This window comes from Polypterus senegalus, chromosome 10 (genome assembly GCF_016835505.1).
Source record: "Polypterus senegalus isolate Bchr_013 chromosome 10, ASM1683550v1, whole genome shotgun sequence".
In the NCBI taxonomy this organism is placed as follows: Eukaryota; Metazoa; Chordata; class Cladistia; order Polypteriformes; family Polypteridae; genus Polypterus; species Polypterus senegalus.
In genome coordinates this window covers 41,802,864-41,824,415 of record NC_053163.1, presented here as the reverse complement: position 1 = coordinate 41,824,415, position 21,552 = coordinate 41,802,864, and the positions used below count along the sequence as shown (strand labels likewise).

Genomic DNA, 21,552 nt, shown 5'->3' with positions numbered 1-21,552 from the left:
TGGACAACATGGAAATTCACGATTGTTTAAAAAGACAACACTCATGGGCTGTAAAAATATTATTGCTTTTGAATGAGTTGTGGGTTTATTGGAACATACACAAAAAACTTTGAAATATGGTGGTGTCCCACTGGTGAGACACCCCATGCATAGGTGGTTAATATGTAAACAGTACATCACCTACAGTACACTGACAAAGAAAGCTAAAAGATAAAATACTGTACTAAAAAAATTATTTACTCATGATGGAGTACTAAGGAAATAACTCTGGACAGAAAGATGTACGTGAATTATTGACAGTTCATTTGGAGGTTTTCATCCTTAGAAAAATTTACCCTTAAAATAAACCATTTATTAAAACAAAGTTATAACATTAAATTAATCAGTTTACCTGTCAACATGCAACACACTCTTGCCAACTCTTGAACAAGCAGCTGCTATAATTGATTCTGTCAATCCTGAAACAGGAACATATGGTTAGTATCGCTATATTTGAGTTCAAAGTAAAGATTATATCTTTTAACAGTTATATAAGAGAAACCATTAACATAAGACAAGTTTATAAAATGGCTATTGAAGATTTAATATATCAGCATATCAAATATGCATAAAATGTAATAAGACCACGCAAAGGACATTGTGTAGAGCTAAGAACAAACATGGGCTTAGGATAAAATAAAGAAAAAAAAGACTTAAATTACTTTGATGTTTCTTTGCATGGACACTATTATTCTTCCTTTCCCCGACTGGCTAATTAAACCCAATTCTCTCTCTCTGCACCAGGAGAGGGTTGATGTGGCGATGCAGAGTTAATCTCTACCTACCTTGTCTCGCTGAATTTCCCACTTCCAATATCATGCCCCAACTAGAGAAAAATATCCTAACGTGGAATAACAATTCAACATCCAAGTAGTTTAATGTGGTCATTAGTTTTAAATATTTGTTACATTACTTCCTGATGTGCATGTTAGTGTGTTTACATAACAAGGTGCAACATATACATTAAAAGCATCTAAGTTCTTCTCCTTCTTCTATCTGTGAAAAAAGATCCCAAAACACAAATAAAATTCACATACTACTATGACAATAAACTATAACAAAAGGTTTAAAAATAAAAAAAATGCTACAGACTGGTGTTGCCTGCAATTAAAATATTTTCAAAATACAAATAAAATAATGCTTAATGTATACAACATCATTTAAAATTACTTAAACACAACAGACAGAATCAAATCTTTACAGTCTTATTCAGAGAAAAATACTCAGATTTGAATATAAAATACCTGGCAGACAACGTACAGCATATTACCACCTGAACTACTCCTTGATAATGTTTATTTTGTACCATTAGAAGATATAAAAAAATGTTTCTCACCGTAAGCATGGACATTACCATAAATGAAAACTAAAACTAAGACAAAAACCTTAAGAACATTAGACCAATCGAGATAAGAGGCCATTCAGCCTAAAAAATCTTATTTCTATCTACTTAATTCTTCTAAAATAACAAAGTTTAGTTTTGAAAGTTCCTAAAGTGCTACTGTAACTTACTCAACGTGTGCATGGTTCTCTGTGTAACGGAAAACTTCCTGAAGTTTATGCAAAACTTACCCTTAAGTTTCCAGCTGTAATTCTGTGTTCTTGTTCTCAATCCACCGTACTAATTCCCTTCATAACTTTTAACACTAGAATTCGTGAAACCTATGAAAAAACGTAATCCTGGGACATCTTAAAATTCCCTCACACCTCCTCATCAGGGTCTGTTTTGCAAATGTGTCAATCAGCACCAGCAGCAAGCAGCCTGCCATCCCACCACCAACACAGCTTTAGTTGAACACAGAGTTCTCCCAGCTCAAGTCTGTTTATCTGGATGTGAAATGCCTTGAATTGTATAATGTAAGTAATACCGTATATTGTTACTTGGAACACATATGTTTCATGTGTGTTCCGTGTCTACAATGATCTGTGTAAATGTAGGATGAGAGGAAATGAGTGGCAACTGGAACAGAAACTTTTCATGTTCTACTAATAATTGGCCAAATTCTGAAATGAAGTGTATGTGTTCAGACTGAAGTCTGAATATCAAATAAACACTTTCACAAAAGGCACAGATATAACAAGTGTGCTTTTTTTTTTCAAGAATTTAACCAAAGTAAAAGAAATTGGGATACGGTAGGACACACACACACACCCACGTATATGTCTGCTTGGCTCGAGTAGAGGTAAGATCTTCTGTCTCCAAGTCAAGAGGTGGCAGGTTCGATACCGGGGTTTTCATGCATTAACAGTTTTGAGTAGTGATTTATTACTACTATTATAGAATAAAAACATACATTTGATTTATTCGAGTCTGTAACAGCTGGTGTAAATGTATGGTACTGTACTTATAAAAGTTAGCATTTTGTTTTATTATTTACTTTTATTCTCTTAGTCACATTCATGGCCCCCCTGATCTGACACTGTTAGTTTTCAAATAAAGACATGTTATAAAAGAGGTGAACTCAGATGAGGAGGAGGGTTCCAATATCAGAGAAACACAACAGAAACGCTACCAATAAGAAATGCCCACTCACACATAACAACAACGCAGCTCAACAGGCATAAAGGAAACCCTGCTCTTGTGCTCCACTGTTTGCAAGGTTATCCAAGTAAATATTTGGATAGTTAAAATCCCAAAGACTATAATATTCCCATGTAAACTTGCCTTATAAGATTACTAAAAAGATGTGTATTTAAATTATTGTCTGCATTAGGAGCTCTATAACACACTTTTAAAGATAAGGCCTCTTTCCCCAAAGCTCTCCAGACTAAGCCACATATCCTCACTAACATGGGGTTCATCGTCCATCTGAAGAGGACTTGCATTTAAATGATTTACATAAACATCAACCCCACCTCCTTTTCAGTTTTGTCTATCCTTCTAACAAATGTGTGTCCCTCTAGGTTATCAGCTCCATCTTTGTTATTTAGCCAGGATTCTGTTATTCCTGTAATTATGCTAATTTGTTATGCAGCAAGGACTCTTAATATAATAAAATTATGCTCAGCTAAATACTCAGCTTATTCCAAAATGGATTAAATTCATTTTTTTCCTCATAATTCTACATACAACACCCCATAATGACAACGTGAAAAACGTTTACTTGAGGTTTTGCAAATTTATTAAAAATAAAAAAAAACTGAGAAATCACATGTACATAAGTATTCACAGGCTTTGCTCAATACTTCGTCAATGCACCTTTGGCAGCAATTACAGCCTCAAGTCTTAATGAATATTATGCCACAAGCTTGGCACACCTATCCTTGGCCAGTTTTGCCCATTCCTCTTTGCAGCACCTCTCAAGCTCCATCAGGTTGGATGGGAAGCGTCGGTGCACAGCCATTTTAAGATCTCTCCAGAGATGTTCAATCGGATTCAAGTCTGGGCCACTCAAGGACATTCACAGAGTTGTCCTGAAGCCACTCCTTTGATATCTTGGCTGTGTGCTTAGGGTCGTTGTTCTGCTGAAAGATGAACCGTCGCCCCAGTCTGAGGTCAAGAGCGCTCTGCAGCAGGTTTTCATCCAGGATGTCTCTGTACATTGATGCAGTCATCTTTCCCTTTATCCTGACTAGTCTCCCAGTTCCTGCCGCTGAAAAACATCCCCACAGTATGATGCTGCCACCACCATGCTTCACTGTAGGGATGGTATTGGCCGGGTGATGAGCGGTGCCTGGTTTCCTCCAAATGTGACGCCTGGCATTCTCACCAAAAAGTTCAATCTTTGTCTCATCAGACCAGAGAATTTTGTTTCTCATGGTCCGAGAGTCCTTCAGGTGCCTTTTGGCAAACTCCAGGCGGGCTGCCATGTGCCTTTTACTAAGGAGTGGCTTCCGTCTGGCCACTCTACCATACAGGCCTGATTGGTGGATTGCTGCAGAGATGGTTGTCCTTCCAGAAGGTTCTCCTCTCTCCACAGAGGACTCTGGAGCTCTGACAGAGTGACTATCGGGTTCTTGGTCACCTCCCTGACTAAGGCCCTTCTTCCCCGATCGCTCAGTTTAGATGGCCGGCCAGCTCTAGGAAGAGTCCTGCTGGTTTCGAACTTAATCCACTTACAGATGATGGAGGTCACTGTGATCATTGGGACCTTCAAAGCAGCAGAAATTTTTCTGTAAACTTCCCCAGATTTGTGCCTCGAGACAATCCTGTCTCAGAGGTCTACAGACAATTCCTTTGACTTCACGCTTGGTTTGTGCTCTGACATGAACTGTCAACTGTGGGACCATATATAGACAGGTGTGTGCCTTTCCAAATCATGTCCAATCAACTGAATTTACCACAGGTGGACTCCAATTAAGCTGCTGAAACATCTCAAGGATGATCAGGGGAAACGGGATGCACCTGAGCTCAATTTTGAGCTTCATGGCAAAGGCTGTGACTACTTATGTACATGTGCTTTCTCAAAGTTTTTATTTTTAATAAATTTGCAAAAATCTCAATTAAATTTTTTTCACATTGTCATTATGGGGTGGTGTGTGTAGAATTCTGAGGAAAAAATGAATTTAATCCATTTTGGAATAAGGCTGTAACATAAAAAAAATGTGGAAAAAGTGATGCGCTGTGAATACTTTCCTGATGCACTGTATATCCTTCTATCCCACACCAAGTTTTGCGTCATGCGTTAAAGTCTTCTAATCTCCTCAATCTTACCTGGACTGGCTTGAGGTACAGGCAGAACTTCAGAGAAGACCACCTTGTCAGTTCTGCTCCTCAGCCTGGCACCTAGCTCTTTAAATTTGGATTGCAGAACTGACAGTCTACTAAGGCTGAAAGATTAATTGCATTTTTATCGTCATCATAATAAGCAATTTCTTCGGTAAATTTGTGGCTGCCTCAAATATACAGCCACAATAAACTTAAGTTGCAATTAAATTAGGAAAATACCTAAGCTACAAGCTAAAAGGCTAAGAGTGGAGACTCTTTCATGTTGCAGACAGTCATTGCAAACAATTACATCATATGAGTGACAGGCGCAACAGCAACTCAGTTTCCGACAAGTTGTTTATTGGCAAAGGCAGTGACAGCATGGTGACAGCCGAGACTGAAAAGTCAGGCTTAAAAGCAAAAGATTTGGTCCACAAATGAGCTAGCAAATCTGTTGTATGGCAGTACTTTGTCTTGCACTGATTTGATTTGCACTGTGTTTATTATTTGTTGCAGTGTCATACAGCATAAGTTTTGGTAAGATACTACTAATTAAAATGGTAATCCATATTTTATAGTTACACCTCAAGAATTACGAATGTCTACTTGATACACTTAAAATATAAACCCTCATGAAGTCTGTTTCTGATTGTTTGGTCAGAGACATTCACACCAGTGGCCTGATGGATGTGATTTTGTAGGGCTCTGGCAGTGCTCATCCTGTTCCTCCTTGCTCAGCAGGAGCAGATGTCGGTCCTGCTGATGGGTTAAGGACCTTCTACAGCCCTGTCTAGCTCTCCTGGAGTAACTGCCTGTCTCCTGGAATTTTCTCCATGCCCTTGAGACTGTGCTGTGAGACACAGCAAGCCTTCTGGCAATGGCACATATTGATGTGCCATCCTGCAGAAGTTGGACTACCTGTGCAACCTCTGTAGGTTCCAGGTATTGCCTCATGCTACCAGTAGTGACACTGACCGTAGCCAAATGCAAAACTAATGAAAAACCAGTCAGAAAAGATGAGAAGGGAAAAATGTCAGTGGCCTCCACTTGTTAAATCATTCCTGTTTTAGGGGTTGTCTCATTGTTGCCCCTCTAGTGCACCTGTTGTTCATTTACACCAAAGCAGCTGAAAATGATTAACAACACCCTCTGCTACTTAACTTACCAGATTAATATCCCAGAAGTTTCACTGACTTGATGAGATACTCCGATTAAAAAGTGTTCCTTTAATTTTTTTGAGTAGAGTGTATATATATATAATACCCAAAAATAACCGGAACTGAAAACAAAAATTGTTTTAATAAATTTTTTACCTTACTGAAACTTTAGTCTCCTTCAAAGTACTCTCCGTGTGAATTAATGTGCTTGTCCCAATGGTTTTCCAACTGGTGGAAACATTTTTGGAATTGCTGATGAGGAATGTTGTCCATTGCCTGCAGCCATTTTTCTTTGACTTCCACTAGAGTACAAAAACACTTTCCTTTGAGTTATTTTTTCATAAGTGGGAACAAGAAAAAGGTGCACAGACCAAGATCAGGTAGGTGTAGGGAAGGTAGCAAGTACTCCAACACACACAAGTCAGTCTCTTCAATAGTCTGACGACAATCTCCGTAAATTACATTGCAAGCTTTTTCAAGATTTTCATCATTCTTAATCGTGGAGGATAGGACAGGTTTTGGTTGGTTTTCAAATGACATTTACCCTCGTTTTAAATGCTCGTAGACCTGTGTTTTACTTAAAGCTTCCTCTTTAAAAGCAGTTCCAAATAGAACAGTTTCAGAAGCTGTTTTCCCTAAGAGAAAACAAAATTTAAAGTAGACTCGCTGTTCTTTATGATCACCCATCACAAAAATTGCAGAACATGTTTAATAAGCACCAAGAAAAACCATGTGAACAGTACAGAGCAACGGCACTTGGCAGACTGCCACAGTATACTGTAAGTATTGAACACCTAGCAGCAAAATTCAAAACCAAGTCTATATTACACATCAGATACAGGTTTCGATTATTTTTGGGTACCCCTCGTGTGTGTGTGTGTGTGTATATATATATATATATATATATATATATATATATATATATATATATATATATATATATATATATATATATATACACACACACACACACACACATGAATACTTAGGACCATGTGATATTTCAGTTTTTCTTTTTTAATAAATCTGCAACAATTTCAAAAATTCTTTTTTTGTCTGTCAATATGGGGTGCTGTGTGTACATTAATGAGGGAAAAAATTAATTTAAATGATTTTAGCAAATGGCTGCAATATAACAAAGAGTGAAAAATTGAAGGGGGTCTGAATACTTTCCATACCCACTGTAAGTACATTACAGAAAAAAACTAAACATAATAGGTTGTAATTAGGAGAAGCACTTTATTTACTTTTGTGCTATATGTATTATGGATAAATATTTTTGTAAGTTTTTTTACTAAAGTATGCATTTTAAGGAAATTTTGTTTTTTAGTATTTTATGCTCACTGAACAATAAGTCTACAGAATTTCATTTTGTTAATAAAAAATGACAGTTAACAACTGTGGTCCATAGTTTAATTATAAAAATACACTTTAGGACGCAAGACTTCTGTTTGTCTGATTATGCAGGAGATTAGCGTAAAGTTTTTAAAGGTATAAAGAAGGGTAAACAATTTTAATCTTTATCGGAATCTGACTATCAAGTAACAAGACATCTATGTTCAGTATTGCCCTTAAAAAACCTGATCAGAGCATCAAAACTTTTACTGTCTGTTCTAACTTTGTGCTCTCCTGCTTCCTTACTTAGCAGCTCTCCACTCACACAGTTTGTATTCTTTCATATTAATGAACCTTAATGTTGTTGCCCTCTTAGCTGCTGTACTTTTCTGAAAGCTAAGAACTATTCAATCTGGAAAAACTTGCTTACTGAATATCCTGTGCTAGTTAATTTGTTACTATCTTGTCTGCTCCTACAGCTGCTTGTGCCTAATCAGCACCTTAACACTAGCCGCCTGCCTATGTACCACGAAGCCCTTCTCTTTACAGCTTTGAAGTCAGATGCTGCTTTGTTTCTGTTATTTACTATGACACCCACTTTTAACTTACAAAGATGCCAGTGGCAGCTATTGCTGCTTATTGTCTTACTGCTGCTTATTGTCTTGCCAACTCTACTCAGAATGCAAAGAACAATTACAAGCAAAAGTAACAAGTAACTTTTCAAATACCCCCTTCCAAACACTGTTTGTTTTGCTCCTATGTGGGTGAGAAAATGCAAAAAAGCCCTTCTAAAGGGGAAAAAGCTTTAAAATTTCCCTACATGGCTCCTTAACAGCAACCAAAACACGTTTTTACACAAAACTCTTAGCGGTTACTCCTTTATTTACAAAGATGACATCAGCACGTCTTAGTCTCCAATCCAACAGTCCAATTATGAATAAGAACAATTTAGTAAACTGAAATAAAATAATTAACAAAACCGAGCTGAAAAGCTAAAGCTATCCGATAGTCTTTTCAGCTACTTTAATAGTATTTGAAATAAAATAAAAAAAATAATAATAAAAATTATATTATACTGTATATACATAAGTTTTCGTCACAGCCGGACATACCAGGCTAAAACGGATCCAAAATTTATTCAAAATAGTTGACTGAATATTTTTTCTTTGTTTTTCAATTAAATATTCCAGCAGCATGACATGTTAAAGATGACCCATTTAGCCCCTCAACTGTTGTTTCTGAGATGACTCATTCAGTGGGAAGTTGTTGACACAGTGTTTTTGACTAAAGGACACGCTAAAAATGTGGGGCCAGAAAGTAAAGTAAATAAGAAAGTAGCTTATTGTATAAGTGAAACCATTCAGAGTTTAACAGTCACAGCTTGACAGATTCTTGTTCTGGTGAAGGTTGAAGCATATCAAGGTTACGATTTTCATATTCCAAAATGTCTAAGTTGCTGTTCACATGAACTCCAGAGCACAGGACAAATGTATCAGGTACACATGATCCGTTACAGAATTTGATGGCATCCTAGCTGTAACTGGGTTACAACTGGTCACCTCAAAACCAGCCATCAGAAACAGAGGTTTGTGATATTGGAAGACTCAATTATAAGGGGGACTGAGATGCAGGTTTGCTCTAGAAAAAGTAATGCAGACTGTAGTGCCTTCTGGGTGCACGGGTAGGAGACCTCCCTGGAAGGATGGATAGGTTCTTGGCCTTAGATGAATGGTGTGTTCAGTAGTCACGATCCATAATGGAATCAATGATACGCCTAAGTGAAGGATGTAAATTCTGCAATTGAGTTTTAAAGAGCTGCAAGCTAAGCTGAAAAGCAGAACTGAAAAAATGCAGTGCCAGTCACAGATTGCAGGCCGAGTTGAAAAGTCTGCTTTGTATTCAAGCTTGCATTCCAATTTCTTCTCAAAACACAAGATGGAATAGAGAGCTACAAAAAGAAGTGAAGCACATCCATGCTTTGCCAGTTTCTTCACAAGCAGGGTTATAATGAAAAGGTTAAATAACAGGTTAAGAGAAAGTGGGAGTTCCAATTTCATATATAAGACACATCTCATACATACATCTTGTACATACAAAACTCTACCTTGTATGTATGAGTAATAGGTTACACATACTGTACAAGATACAACTACAATAAAAATTACCAAACTGTAGTTAAGAGTTAATTAATTATGTGATTTGTACAGCTTTGTAAGGGTGCTTCATTTCTTAATTTACCCATTTGGGATATGTTTAGATGTATACCAGCTAGTGTTGGATAAGTTACTAATATAGACTTTATAGTCAATACCAGCTTTTGGAACTCTCTACCAGTACCAAAATGGTCCCAAAGCAAACAACAACTCCCCTGCCACCCTCTCCCATCTTGCAATAGCCTCCCTGCTGCATCACACAATTGCCGCTTTACTATGGCACCACATAATCATGCTCCTCCTTGCCTTGCCACACTCTGCATCGATACAATCAGTGGTTCCCTTTCAATTCTCCATCGCATCGAATCTGGGGTGTGATATGAAGGAGGTTCCCGCAAGGACTCCAGCATGTCAAAGGTTTTGGGGAAGCGGACCCCATGTGGAGCCTGTAGCATGTAGATAGGAGTGGTAGTTTGTCCACCGCAGAAATTAAAGTGTCAGAAAGGAGAAAAACAAAGAGCTAACCACAAGGTCTTTCAAAACTACCATTTACATCTGGTACCAAAATTACTGAAATTCTGGTACAGTACCATTTTAAAAATTGGGTTGTTCTGTACTTTTTTAGTACTGGTACACTCCACAATCTTAGCAATGGTTCATAGTTATTATATTGTACACTCAGTTTGCTAATGCAAACGTCATGCAATGGGATAGTGTCTGCTTTAATGGAAGGTCTTATAGTTGGGACACATGTATTAACTTGTGAAATATAATTCAACATGGAAGACAGCAACATGGATCAAACCTGGATGGAAAGGAAGCCATTGCTTGTTGCATAATCAGTTTAAATGTAGACAGTCTGGTTAAATGTCTCTTTTGAAAAGGAGAAAAAATCAAATAAAAACAGAAAAATGGCTTCTGCAATGGAAGCTATTGCTAATTTCATCACCACTGGTCTTGGCTTGATGTCATTAAAATTAGGTGCTGTTCACACTGTAGCTCATCAAAACAGAATGGGTTTGGTTTTGTTATTGGCTTCAAAAGCTGGCACATTTGCTGCTGTTTGCTCCCAATGCTGCAATTGTATTCCAGATTCCTATCATATGTCTTTACTAAAAGATCTGGGGCCTCATGTATAAACGGTGTGTACACACAGAAATGTTTGAACGTTTCCACGTTCAAATCTCGATGTATAAAACCTAATCTTGGCGTAAAGCTACGCACATTTCCATGGTACCTCATACCCTGTCATACGCAAGTTCTCTGCTTGGTTTTGCAGACTGGCGGCACCCAGCATCAAAACAATGCTACTGTTCCTGTGTGGTTACCCTTTCTTTTTCATATTCACATCCCTAACGCGGCTTTATAAATACACTGAAATTAACCGCATATTGTTTATTAGTTTAATGCATCTGATTGTAATTAACTTATATAATATAATGGTCCACAGAATGGCAGTGTTCTCCCTAGCGTCTTTTAGCCGGGTGCTCTGCCTGGCTAATTTAGTTGAGCACCCGGCTGTCATCTCACATGACATTGTGAGATGACAGCCGCAGATCTGCAGGCACAGGCAGATCTAATGATCTGCAGAGATGGCAAGGGACGAGCGGGCGGGTGGGCAAATATTGCTAAAGCTAATAGCAGGGAGGAGGCGGAGCAGAGTTCACAAGCAAAGAGTATGGGGAGGTGGGATTTCAAGAGCAGGTTGTACATGGTAATAGCAGGGGTGTATCAGCGTAATACAGTCGCAAGGAGTATGGAGAGGTGGGCGGGCAAGAGGGGGCTGTTCATGCTAATAGCGGGAGCGGAGCGGCAGTTCTCAGGCAAAAAGTGTGCTGAAACCCTTGCAGCACACACTGTGTCCTAAGCAAAAGTTTTGTCACTGAATTGCTGAGGATTTTGTACGGAAGCGTATTAGGGCCACGGTGAAGAAAAAAAATACGGACAAAGTGAAGAAAAAAAACTATATGTCGAGAATAAAGTCGAGATGTTGACTTTATTCTCAACATTTCCAATATAATCTTGACGCTTATGATGAGAATAAAGTCAACATGTTGCTACATAACTTATGACGTGGGTTTGAGAAAATCTAGTAAATTAAAACATTCATTTTAAGATGAAGTTTAGTTTATGATGTTCTACTTTAATGACAAACAACGAGAATAAAGTCAACATGTCGAATTTGATCTCGAGATAAACGGCGAGAATAAAGTAGAAATGTCGAGAATAAAGTGGAAATGTTGACTTTATTCTCGACATAAGTGTCAAGATTAAAGTGGAAATGTCGAGAATGCTACCTGCCGTAGTGCAAGTGTGAACTGAATATCCAAGAGGCTCTCCCTTTCCCACTCAAAAGTCTTATTAATAGGTACTTTAATTTATTTTCAAACGTTTTACCAACATGAGCAAAAAAAAAAGCGTTCAGAAAACAACACTGCTCAGTTATTTCAGAAAAGAGACGTCACAAACTAATGAAGGTGCAGCGTGAACTCCTCATGTGGCAATTTCAGACAAAGACATTGCAGAGGCTGGTCCTTCAGGGGAAACCTCTCCAGCACAAACTCTTCTAATTGATAAATCTAAGCACCGCTTATCTGGCATAAACAATGGTATAAAGATTTTGATTGGCTAATGGTCAAAGAAAATGTTAAGTGGTGCTCATTGTGCATGAAATACTCAAACACCCCCCCAAGGAGGAGTTACTTTGGGTAAACGTGCCATACACAAGATTTCGAAAAGAAAGCTTGCAGGACCATGAAAAAAGTAAAACACACATGGAGTCTTCTGCTGATCTTTTAGGAAATCGTGTACTAGAGCAAACTGGAATCGGTCAAATTGAAAGGTCTGTATCTGTGGTAAATAAATTACAGAGAGATGCCTTTGTGGGAGCTTTAGGATCCATGTATTGTTTGGCAAAAAATGAGTTGCCACATACAACGTTGTTTGAAAAGCTGTTGGAACACTGCAAAGAAATAGGCTGTTCCTTTTTACAACATCTCAATATTGGTAAAAATGCACATTACACCTCTGAAAGAATAATGCAAGAGCTGCTGGATGTCTTAGCATCAGAAATAAAATCTAACATAATGAAAAATATACTCACAGAAAAGTTTTTCAGTATTCTGTGTGATGAAACCACAGATATCTCAGATGTAAAACAATTAATTATTTACATTAAATATATTGGCCAGGTCACTAAAGAGGTCAGAATTAGTTTTGTATCAACCCACAATATGACTGATGGCAAAGCGGAGACTATAACCAACACACTGACTATGGACACTCTAGACTTGAAAACTGCTAATCTGATTGGACCAAAGTCAGATGGAAAGGCTGCTATGATTGGGAAACAGAAATGTGTGGTAAAACTGCTTAGAGATAAAACATCTGGACTTTTGGTCAACTGACACTGTGTAAACCGCCGATTGGCCCTTGCAAGCGTCCAAGCAGCAGCTGCTGTACCTTATTTAACAAAACAACATCTTAATTCTATTTCTTCCAAAATTCTTCAGTTAGGATGGCTGGTTTAACAGAAATTCAAAATATTCTGAACATTCCCCAGATTAAGCTGAAAATGGCCAGTGACACTAGATGGCTGTCTGATGACATTGCAGTACAGTAACTATGACAGTGCACATGGAGGGCCCAGATCCTGGGGACTTTGATTATGGCAAAGCTGCAGACAACTGGGCCTCTAGGAAGAAAAGAAGAATAAATATTTAACTGAAGACACCTTCTGCATATGCAAGTTGGCTTTGAAGAATATTTTTTAAATTTTTCTTCATTAGGTTTCCTATACTTTTCTTCATTGTTTTCACTTTTCTTCCCGTATTCAGCGACAATAACTGTGCCTCTTGGTTTATGTCATAACAATTGTTATTTAAAATTTTTGTTAGGGTTGCAGGATCCTGAATTGGATACTTGTTAAATTAAATAAAAATATTCTGGCACAAGTGTCGAACCTTAAAAAAGGAAGTCATATTGAGCTTTGGAAAATAATTAATAATTAACTAATAAAAGTAGTGTACATTTAATTTTCCCCACCACCAAATTTCCCTGTCCCAGCCCACCCAGCTACTTTTTCTTGCCACCCGGCTAGAAAAAATTTCTGGGGAGAACACTGGAATGGTCAAACTATTCTAAATATAATAGCTGCTTTAGCGTTGTTACTCTCACTGCACCTTCTTCTTTCAGTTGCTCCCGTTAGGGGTTGCCACAGTGGATTATCTTTTTCCATATTACTCTCACTGCACCATTTGGAGTATTTATATCACTGTATTAGAGTGTGAATCACAGCAGCAGCTGACTGGAAAGAGAATTACCGGTATACAGCATCAAGCACACGCTGCCTAAGCCATGCTGTCTATTTGAACTGTTCTCATCCGACCAATGTTTCAGAGCCTTTCCTATTCGGACCTTGCGGTTCACAATAAGTTTTAATTCCAAGAACTATAAACGCACTCTATCAGTTCATCAAGTGCTCACTGTAGAACTGTTTCTACTTATAAATACAATTACCTCACTGTAAACATGCGATACGGTTATAATATTGCACAACCTGCGCCACTTTATAAAGTGTGTATTTAAATATGATGATGATATCATTTTTAAGATGAAATGCAGCAAAATATTTTTATTATATTATACAGGTAAAACTAACTTCATTTAAATAATCTATACTGTTAATAAATAAACATGTGAGGACACTGTTTCGCAGCACTATAGCGAGCCGCTGGTACTCTGATTGTTCCTGCCTCGCACTGTATTCTTACTGGGACTGGCACGACACTGGAAGGACAGATGTATAGAATAAGTAAACATGTACTACGAAGATATTTCAATGTTTCTTAAAAGTTTTAAAGAATCGGTGTTCTAAGCTTACAGGTGGCTTAACGTCTATTACAGAGCTGATTGTGTGGCGATTGGGTATTTGGAGGAAGAAAAGGAAGGACAGGAATTGGAGGTTAGTATGTTTGAAAAGACAGTACTGCTGTAATAAAGCATTTCATCACAGGTCACGCACGGCGCAGCAAGCATCTTCTGTCGAGACATGAACAATCACTGCGCCACCGTGTTCCCATGTTTAATAACATGCTTTAACTCCTATCATCATAAAAATATCATGTATACTTCTCAGCATTTTAATTATTCAGAAAGTTATAATTTCATGAATGGATTCTGTGTCCTGACGGAAAAAGAGAAAACCTGTTTAAGAATCACATAGTGATTCACACACATACAAGATCAAATACAAAACAGAGGATTTAACGTGCTACTTTAGTTACGACAGGATTTGAGAAACTAGTATATTAAACGATTTTAAGATGAAGTTTATGATGTTCTACTTTAGTGACAAAATAAACTACGTGATTAAAGTGGAAAATTCAAGATTAAAGTTGACATTTCGTGCTTTTTCCCCACTGTATGCCTTTTTTTTCTCTGTACCCTAATAAGCTTTCATATCACACTCAGATGGTGGGCTACGACTCTCCTTTTCACGGTGACTTTGATATCTGACAACTTCTTTTTTTTATTTCAAGCACTATGCAACTTTGTGAACTTGAACTCGAGTTCCTCCGACACACTATGTCACTCGATCAACTTCCATTTGTTGTTTATACCACTGTTTAAACCAACAAATAGTACATTTTTCTTTGCCCCCACTTGGTATTCGGTGAAATTCCTATATTTTCCCCTGTGCTTTTGCCATTGCCTTTTCACAAAACGCTGATCTTAAGGGTTATTTATATTGATTTGCATATTCAAAGAGGTGTAATTCTGGGATGAGATGGGGCGGGACAGCAGGCACGTGCACGAGCATTAAACTCCCGTTCAGCGTGAAAAGTATGTAGTGGGCGAACGCAAAGATTTATGCATCTGGATTTTTCTGTGCGTAAGCACATTTCGGCTTTTATGCTTACGTCATATTATAGTGCGAATTCTACACACGGTGTTATGCATGAGGCCCCTGGGGTGTACTTAACACTACTGTAGAATTACCAGAGCCAATGAAAAAACTCGTAAATCCGGCCCACCTTAAAACCATTTGCACCCCCCCATCCGCGAATTTTGTCTTCTAAATGTGTCGATAAGCCCAACCAGCAAGCAGCCAGCATTACCATCCCCCTCACTGCCTCAGAACGAGCAAGAAGTTCTCCCAATTCCTGCTATGATTATCTGGGAGTGAGATACCCAAAATTGTAAGGGGAAATAATTTAATATGTGCTTTGTGTCTACAGCAACTATGTAAACACATTGTTAAAACAGAAACATTTTTCATGTTTTAGTAATAAATGACAAAATGTAGACATGAACAGTATAAATGTGTGAAGGCTGACGGCCAAATATCAAGTAAACACTTTCACAAAAGGTGCAAGTACAATATGACAGTTTCTGTGGTGCTGTGGTTAGAACTACCAACTTATAATCTGGAGGTTGCGAGTTCGAAACCAGTTCCCCAGCAAATCTACCGTACTGAGTAGTGAGCTGTTCTTATTGTTAATATTACATAATAAAAAAATACATTTGATTTGTGTCTGTAAACTTATAGTACTTGTGAAAGTTAGCGTTTTATTTTTCACTTTTATTCTCTCTGTCGCGATCACGATACAAAAAGCAAACCCACCAGATCTGACGAGGTCATTATTTTATCTGTAACTTGTATTAACTGTAGATGTGAGTGGTGTTTTGAGACAATGGAACTGGAAATTCTCTGAGCTGGAGGGATAAAAGCTAACACTTCCATTTGTCCAATTAGAATGAAACTTCATATCTGTGTGTTACTTATAAATTTTCAATCACTTATCTTTCGTTTATAATGTAAATTTATACGGAAAATAACTACTTCCAGAAATCCAATCAAACTGAAATTTCAAATCTGATTATTTTTTTTGGTCAGTAATATACAACTTCCAGTGACCTGATCAAGGTCAAATTACTTATCTCTATTTATGTAATGGTAGTAATGCATTTTTAACAGTGCTGATACATGGTTAAGACATCATTTTCAGTTATCGGATTACGGTGAAATTCTATATCTGTGCTTCTTACCCTAATTAACGATACAAAATTTCAATTATTTTTTTCACTTCTTATACTGCAAATTCACATGAAAAACTACTATACAAAGTTTTAATTGTTTACCTGAACACATTTTAAACTTTTTTAAATAAAGTACCACTTCCGGCTGATGTATGTTGCCCAAAAGTTGATAGAAAAATAATATTTTAATATGACACCCATATCCCAAATTTCATTTATCTAGCTCAAAGCATTCTCAAATTATCGTGTTTTCATACCTACACAGACATACACACACACGGGCATAATTGCAAAAATGGTCAAAACGTGTTCAGGAGTGCACGAAACATGCAGAGTCATCAAAACACCAAGGTCGAATTTGTTCATGATTACTATACTTTCTCAATACTATGTATACGAAAAAGTAAAAAGCATTGAAGAAAAATGAAAATACATTTAGTGTTTATAATTCACATTGTACACAGTACATTTCATTAAGCATATATTAGTAACACATGTACACTTTGCAAGTTATCTCCTCTGTATTTTTTTTTAACCCTACAGCTGCATATATCAATTGGTGCACTAGCAATATAATTGCAACACGCAGAAATAAACATTTGAAATTAGTGTTACAAGCTGAAATCTGAACAATTTATCACAAAATATCCCCTAATGCTCAGAAGCAGTGTATTTATGACCAATTATTGAATTTTACTACCTTGAATATTGAAGATCTTAGTCACAATGTAAAAGGGAAAAAAGTATTCCCCATCTCACAGGCTTAAAAGCGTAGACAATATTTTTATAGGAGAATCGCCTAACAAATAAAGACTAGTTTTGACCGAAGAGAGACTGGGCAAATCTTTTATTTCAGATATAACAAAAGACATACAATGGAATTTTAACGCATAAAACAACCCTATTTGTAGCAACAAATGTAATATCTAATCCAGAATGGCACTATGCCATGGAGGTGCAGAAAATTAATCAACTCCAAAGTAAATCTGGTAAACATACAATATATGCACCCAATGTGAACAACAGAATCACATAACATAATGTCACTTCTTTTCCATTTTAAACTATTTCGCAATTTCACCCTATGGACAAATTGTGTTTGTTTAAAAAATAGCTTTAGATATATATTTGTTTTTTCAAATAAACTTTACTAAATGCTTTGCACATTAAAAATATAGCATATTCCTACATAATATAAAATACATATATCTGCACTGGCTCCTAATCCAAGTCAAGTCATAAAATTAAAATGGCTGGAATTTTTAATGTGTCTTAAATTCAGACTTAGATTAAGCCCTCAACTACAGCACCTATAACATTTAAAACTGCAAAGATAATTTCACAATTCATTGAGGATCACAATCTATCAGATCCATATAGATTTTTAAATTCAAATGCAACAGAATATTCATTTTCTCATCTATATATCACAATTACTCAAGAATTGACTACTTCTTCATTGGTAAGTTTTTTATACTATGTAAGTATAATGCTATTGTCATCTCAGACCACACTCACCTTATTCTGGAGCTTATATTACTATACCCTACATATTCAACTTGCAACTGGAGCCTTAAGCCCCCATAATTATCAGATTAGAGAAAACCTCTCCAGTCAAATTGATTATTTTTTGAAGATCAATCCACAGGGACATTCAAGGAAACAACGAAGGCTGTTTTAAGAGACTAAATTATTTCACATCTCGCATATAAAAACAAACTAGAGACTTGGAAGGGGTCAAAAATAATTACAGAGATTCCTAGACTAGATCAAATTTATTATTTTTTGAAGATCAATCCACAGGGACATTCAAGGAAACAATGAAGGCTGTTTTAAGAGACTAAATTATTTCACATCTCGCATATAAAAACAAACTAGTGACTTGGAAGGTAATGACTGCATCCGTTAAGTTACTGTTGATTCTTTGACCAAATAGCATGTCGTTTTAATGTGCCAATTATCAATAAATAAATTAAAAAAAAAATCTGCAAACCATGGCTGAAGAGAGGAACATCATCACACCCTAAAACACACGCATTGCTGCTGAGCGCACTCTACACGTGTACAAGATGCAATTTCAGTACCTGCACAAGACCTCTTTAGCCTCACAAGCCTTGGAAAAAACTGCACAGCTTAATTTTTGGCCACCTGCGCAAAAAAATGGTTTTAACTAATCTCTTGAAAGTGTTGCTTCCCTATCACTACTTTCCATATATATTTTATATTTTTTGCAAAGAAGCTACATCATGTTTTAAGTACTGTACTTGTATTGATTTTCAAATAACAGCTTAAATTAATTTAACCTATTAGTCAAACTTATAAGTACTTCGTTTTTTACGTTTGATTTATTACTTTAAAAATTACAAAAATCTAGTGCGACAATATAACATTAATTTGACCACTGAAATACGTGGGATGGATGTTCCTGTTGTCAGTCTGTGCTTTGCTGTCATGAATGCTGGGGAGAAGCCAACAAACAAATACACTAAAAATTATTTAGAACAATGTCACAAAGATGAATAAAGTATGTGTATAAACAATAAACATTTTACTTACCTGAAGACGTACATGTGCGGCAGATGAGTTAATTCGTCTTTAAATAAGCAACATTCCCTACTAACAGCACAAACTTTAAGCATGAAATTCATCACTTTTCACTAGTTTTGTTGCTGTAAGTGCTGACACCACAGAGTACAACTTTAAAAGATATTTCCACCGTTCTACGGCGTTTTTAGATGTGACACACGAGATTTTGCACAGCACATGCAATTAACAACATATTTAATCGGCGATTCGAACACACCTTGCTATAACTCCTTCCTGCCCATAAAAAGTGTATGAAAACGTAGGTTGTCTTACCTGTGCCAAGAACTATAACATCAAATTCGCCAGGAAGACTGTCGGCAACAGCCATTTTGTTTGATTATAATGTGTACATGAAAAACACTTTCTCACCCATTTACTACTTCCTCCGGCAAGTTAAGGAAATGACGTTGTATGTTTACGATTCTAGTGTGGGTTGGCACAACCCGGAAACCCATTTGCATTACGCATGCGCGAAAAATGTCATTTCCGCCACTCTGTTTTATGGTTGCGTAGCAACCAAGCCGATGTAACACACTCCGCATGCGCTTAATGAAGGGGAAAAAATTCACTTTACCGTACGACCCGATCAGAACTGAGCATGCAGATTTACAACTCACGGTGCTGAATTTTCAATGAGAAGGTTATGGAAATACTTCGTTGTTCTGTCGAGATTCATTTTAGGTTGTGCCTTCAGGGCTAGATTAAGCATGTTATTTATGTAATTTTCATTACAAAACGATTACATCTTGCCTGAAAAAGGGGTTTTAGTTGCCTCGAAAGCTTGTATATTGTAATCTTTTTAGTAAGCAAATAAAAGGTGTTATTTTCCTTGACTTCTCATTACATCCATAATGCTTAATACGACACAACACCCTAGTATTACAAAACGAAAAAGTTTACACATAAGAAAGAATGAAAAAAAAAATATATATATATTTTATATATGTCTGTAGTTTTTTTTATTTTTCCAATCACGTGATAAATAATACAATGTTCCTTTTCCATTCTAAACTATTGTTGTAATTTCCCTCTATGGACAAATTGTGTTTGTTTAAAAATAGCTTTACATATTTTTTTAATGAACTATATTAAATGCTTTGTACATTAACAATTTAGGTTATTCCTACATTTTTTATACAAAGAATAAAGAACAAAAGTAAAGAAATAAACAATACTAAAATATTTATAGTAAATGAAGCTGAAAAGCCTTAACAAATCAATAACCTTATTTAACTTTTTTTTTTGTTGCGATCGTAAATTTATTAATGTGGTAGAATAATTAAATAAATCAGTGAGTACAAAAGGGTTAAATGACTGTATCCTTCAGGAAACTCTCAGCTTGTGTATATATATACAATTTAGCTAGTAAGAATCGAGTGTTCGTCTGAAGCTAAAGGAGACATTTTCAAAACAAAGCAGTATGTAGCAACTTTCAAGGGGTATCTCTCTACCAATTCTTTTCTTCAAGTGTAAGAAAACATCTAACCAAAAGGAATTTACAAATACACAACAAAAAAATAAATGTTAAAAATTTAGATAATATCTATTATATAAAAAAATCCTGAGATATGACGAGACTTTTTAGCCTGGGACGTGACTTTTTCAGAGAGATTTTCAGAGAAATACTTTCAACTCCCACGAGACTTTGTGGCAAGAGATTTAACCACACCTGTGGCCAGAAATAAAATACAACGATTAGACGACAAAGTAGAACGTCGTAAAGAATTCAAAAACATTGGCGCAATACACATGCAGAGCAGGTTAGAGATGATGAAAGTACTAAAATTCGAAAGTCTCAAAAAAATGTTAGTAATGATCTCGTTAATGCAAATAAATGGAAAGTATTACTCGGTGAAATAACAGAACAGCGAAAAGTGATTGAATATATTGTTTGGATTTAAAGTTTAAGTCGGAGACTTATAGATCGTCTAATCCATGTTGTCATCAAGGAAAGGTAGTGTTTCTTCCAAGTGAAGAGGCGTACCCACGGGAATTAAAAGATTTGTTGTTTGGTGAAACGTACGTGAGCGGCAGAGATGCGAAGTGCCTGGCGCATAATGCAGGCCTGGGGGTTTTGCTTGGCAATGGCGCATAGCGCAGGATGGGGCATTGGAGAGCGAAACGAGCAGGGGGCAAAGCCCCCTAGTTATTAATAAAATTGGCATTTACCTTAAAGCATCGGGTTTACAAAACTTAATGTAGCCCACCAGTTTTTTTAGAAGTAAATGGTCCTTTTTCAAGAAAGGAAAACAACGTAACATTGGTTTGCATGGCAATGCGATGACTGTCTCCTATGCCAGTGTTAGCTGTAAGTCCCCACATGTTAAAGTTCTGTAATCCATTCTCAGTTCCAGTTGTTCAATCAGGTCACAGGGTGAAGGATTCAAAAATAAAAAACCACCCATTCAAATCCTCCTTCATTCCAACTTTTATTAATTTTCTAAAAAAAAAGATACCCACAGACTAGAATTCTGGGGTTGAACTGTTATCTTTTGAATCAATCATTAGTCAAATCTAATGTTGATTTAATTTTATGTGTAATATGGTTAATCTAAAATTTTACATTAAGTGCTTGCTGCTACATTAAGTTTAT

The 21,552-nt window shown here is 36.6% G+C and overlaps 1 protein-coding gene across 2 annotated transcripts in view; it reads right to left on the bottom strand.

The window, feature by feature from the left end:
• chm (CHM Rab escort protein) overlaps window positions 1–19,359 on the bottom strand; it is a 283,130-nt gene extending 263,771 nt beyond the window's left edge. The window contains exons 1-2 of one of the 2 annotated variants that reach the window (XM_039765765.1): window positions 19,233–19,359; window positions 392–458 (exon numbers count right to left, since the gene is read on the bottom strand). In XM_039765765.1, coding sequence (XP_039621699.1) covers window positions 392–458; window positions 19,233–19,287 — 122 coding nt within the window. In that variant the 5' untranslated portion in view covers window positions 19,288–19,359. Of the gene's footprint in view, window positions 1–391; window positions 462–19,232 lie in introns of those variants that run through there. The other variant, XM_039765766.1, reaches the window with a different exon arrangement.
• Between the last annotated feature and the right edge of the window lie 2,193 nt (window positions 19,360–21,552).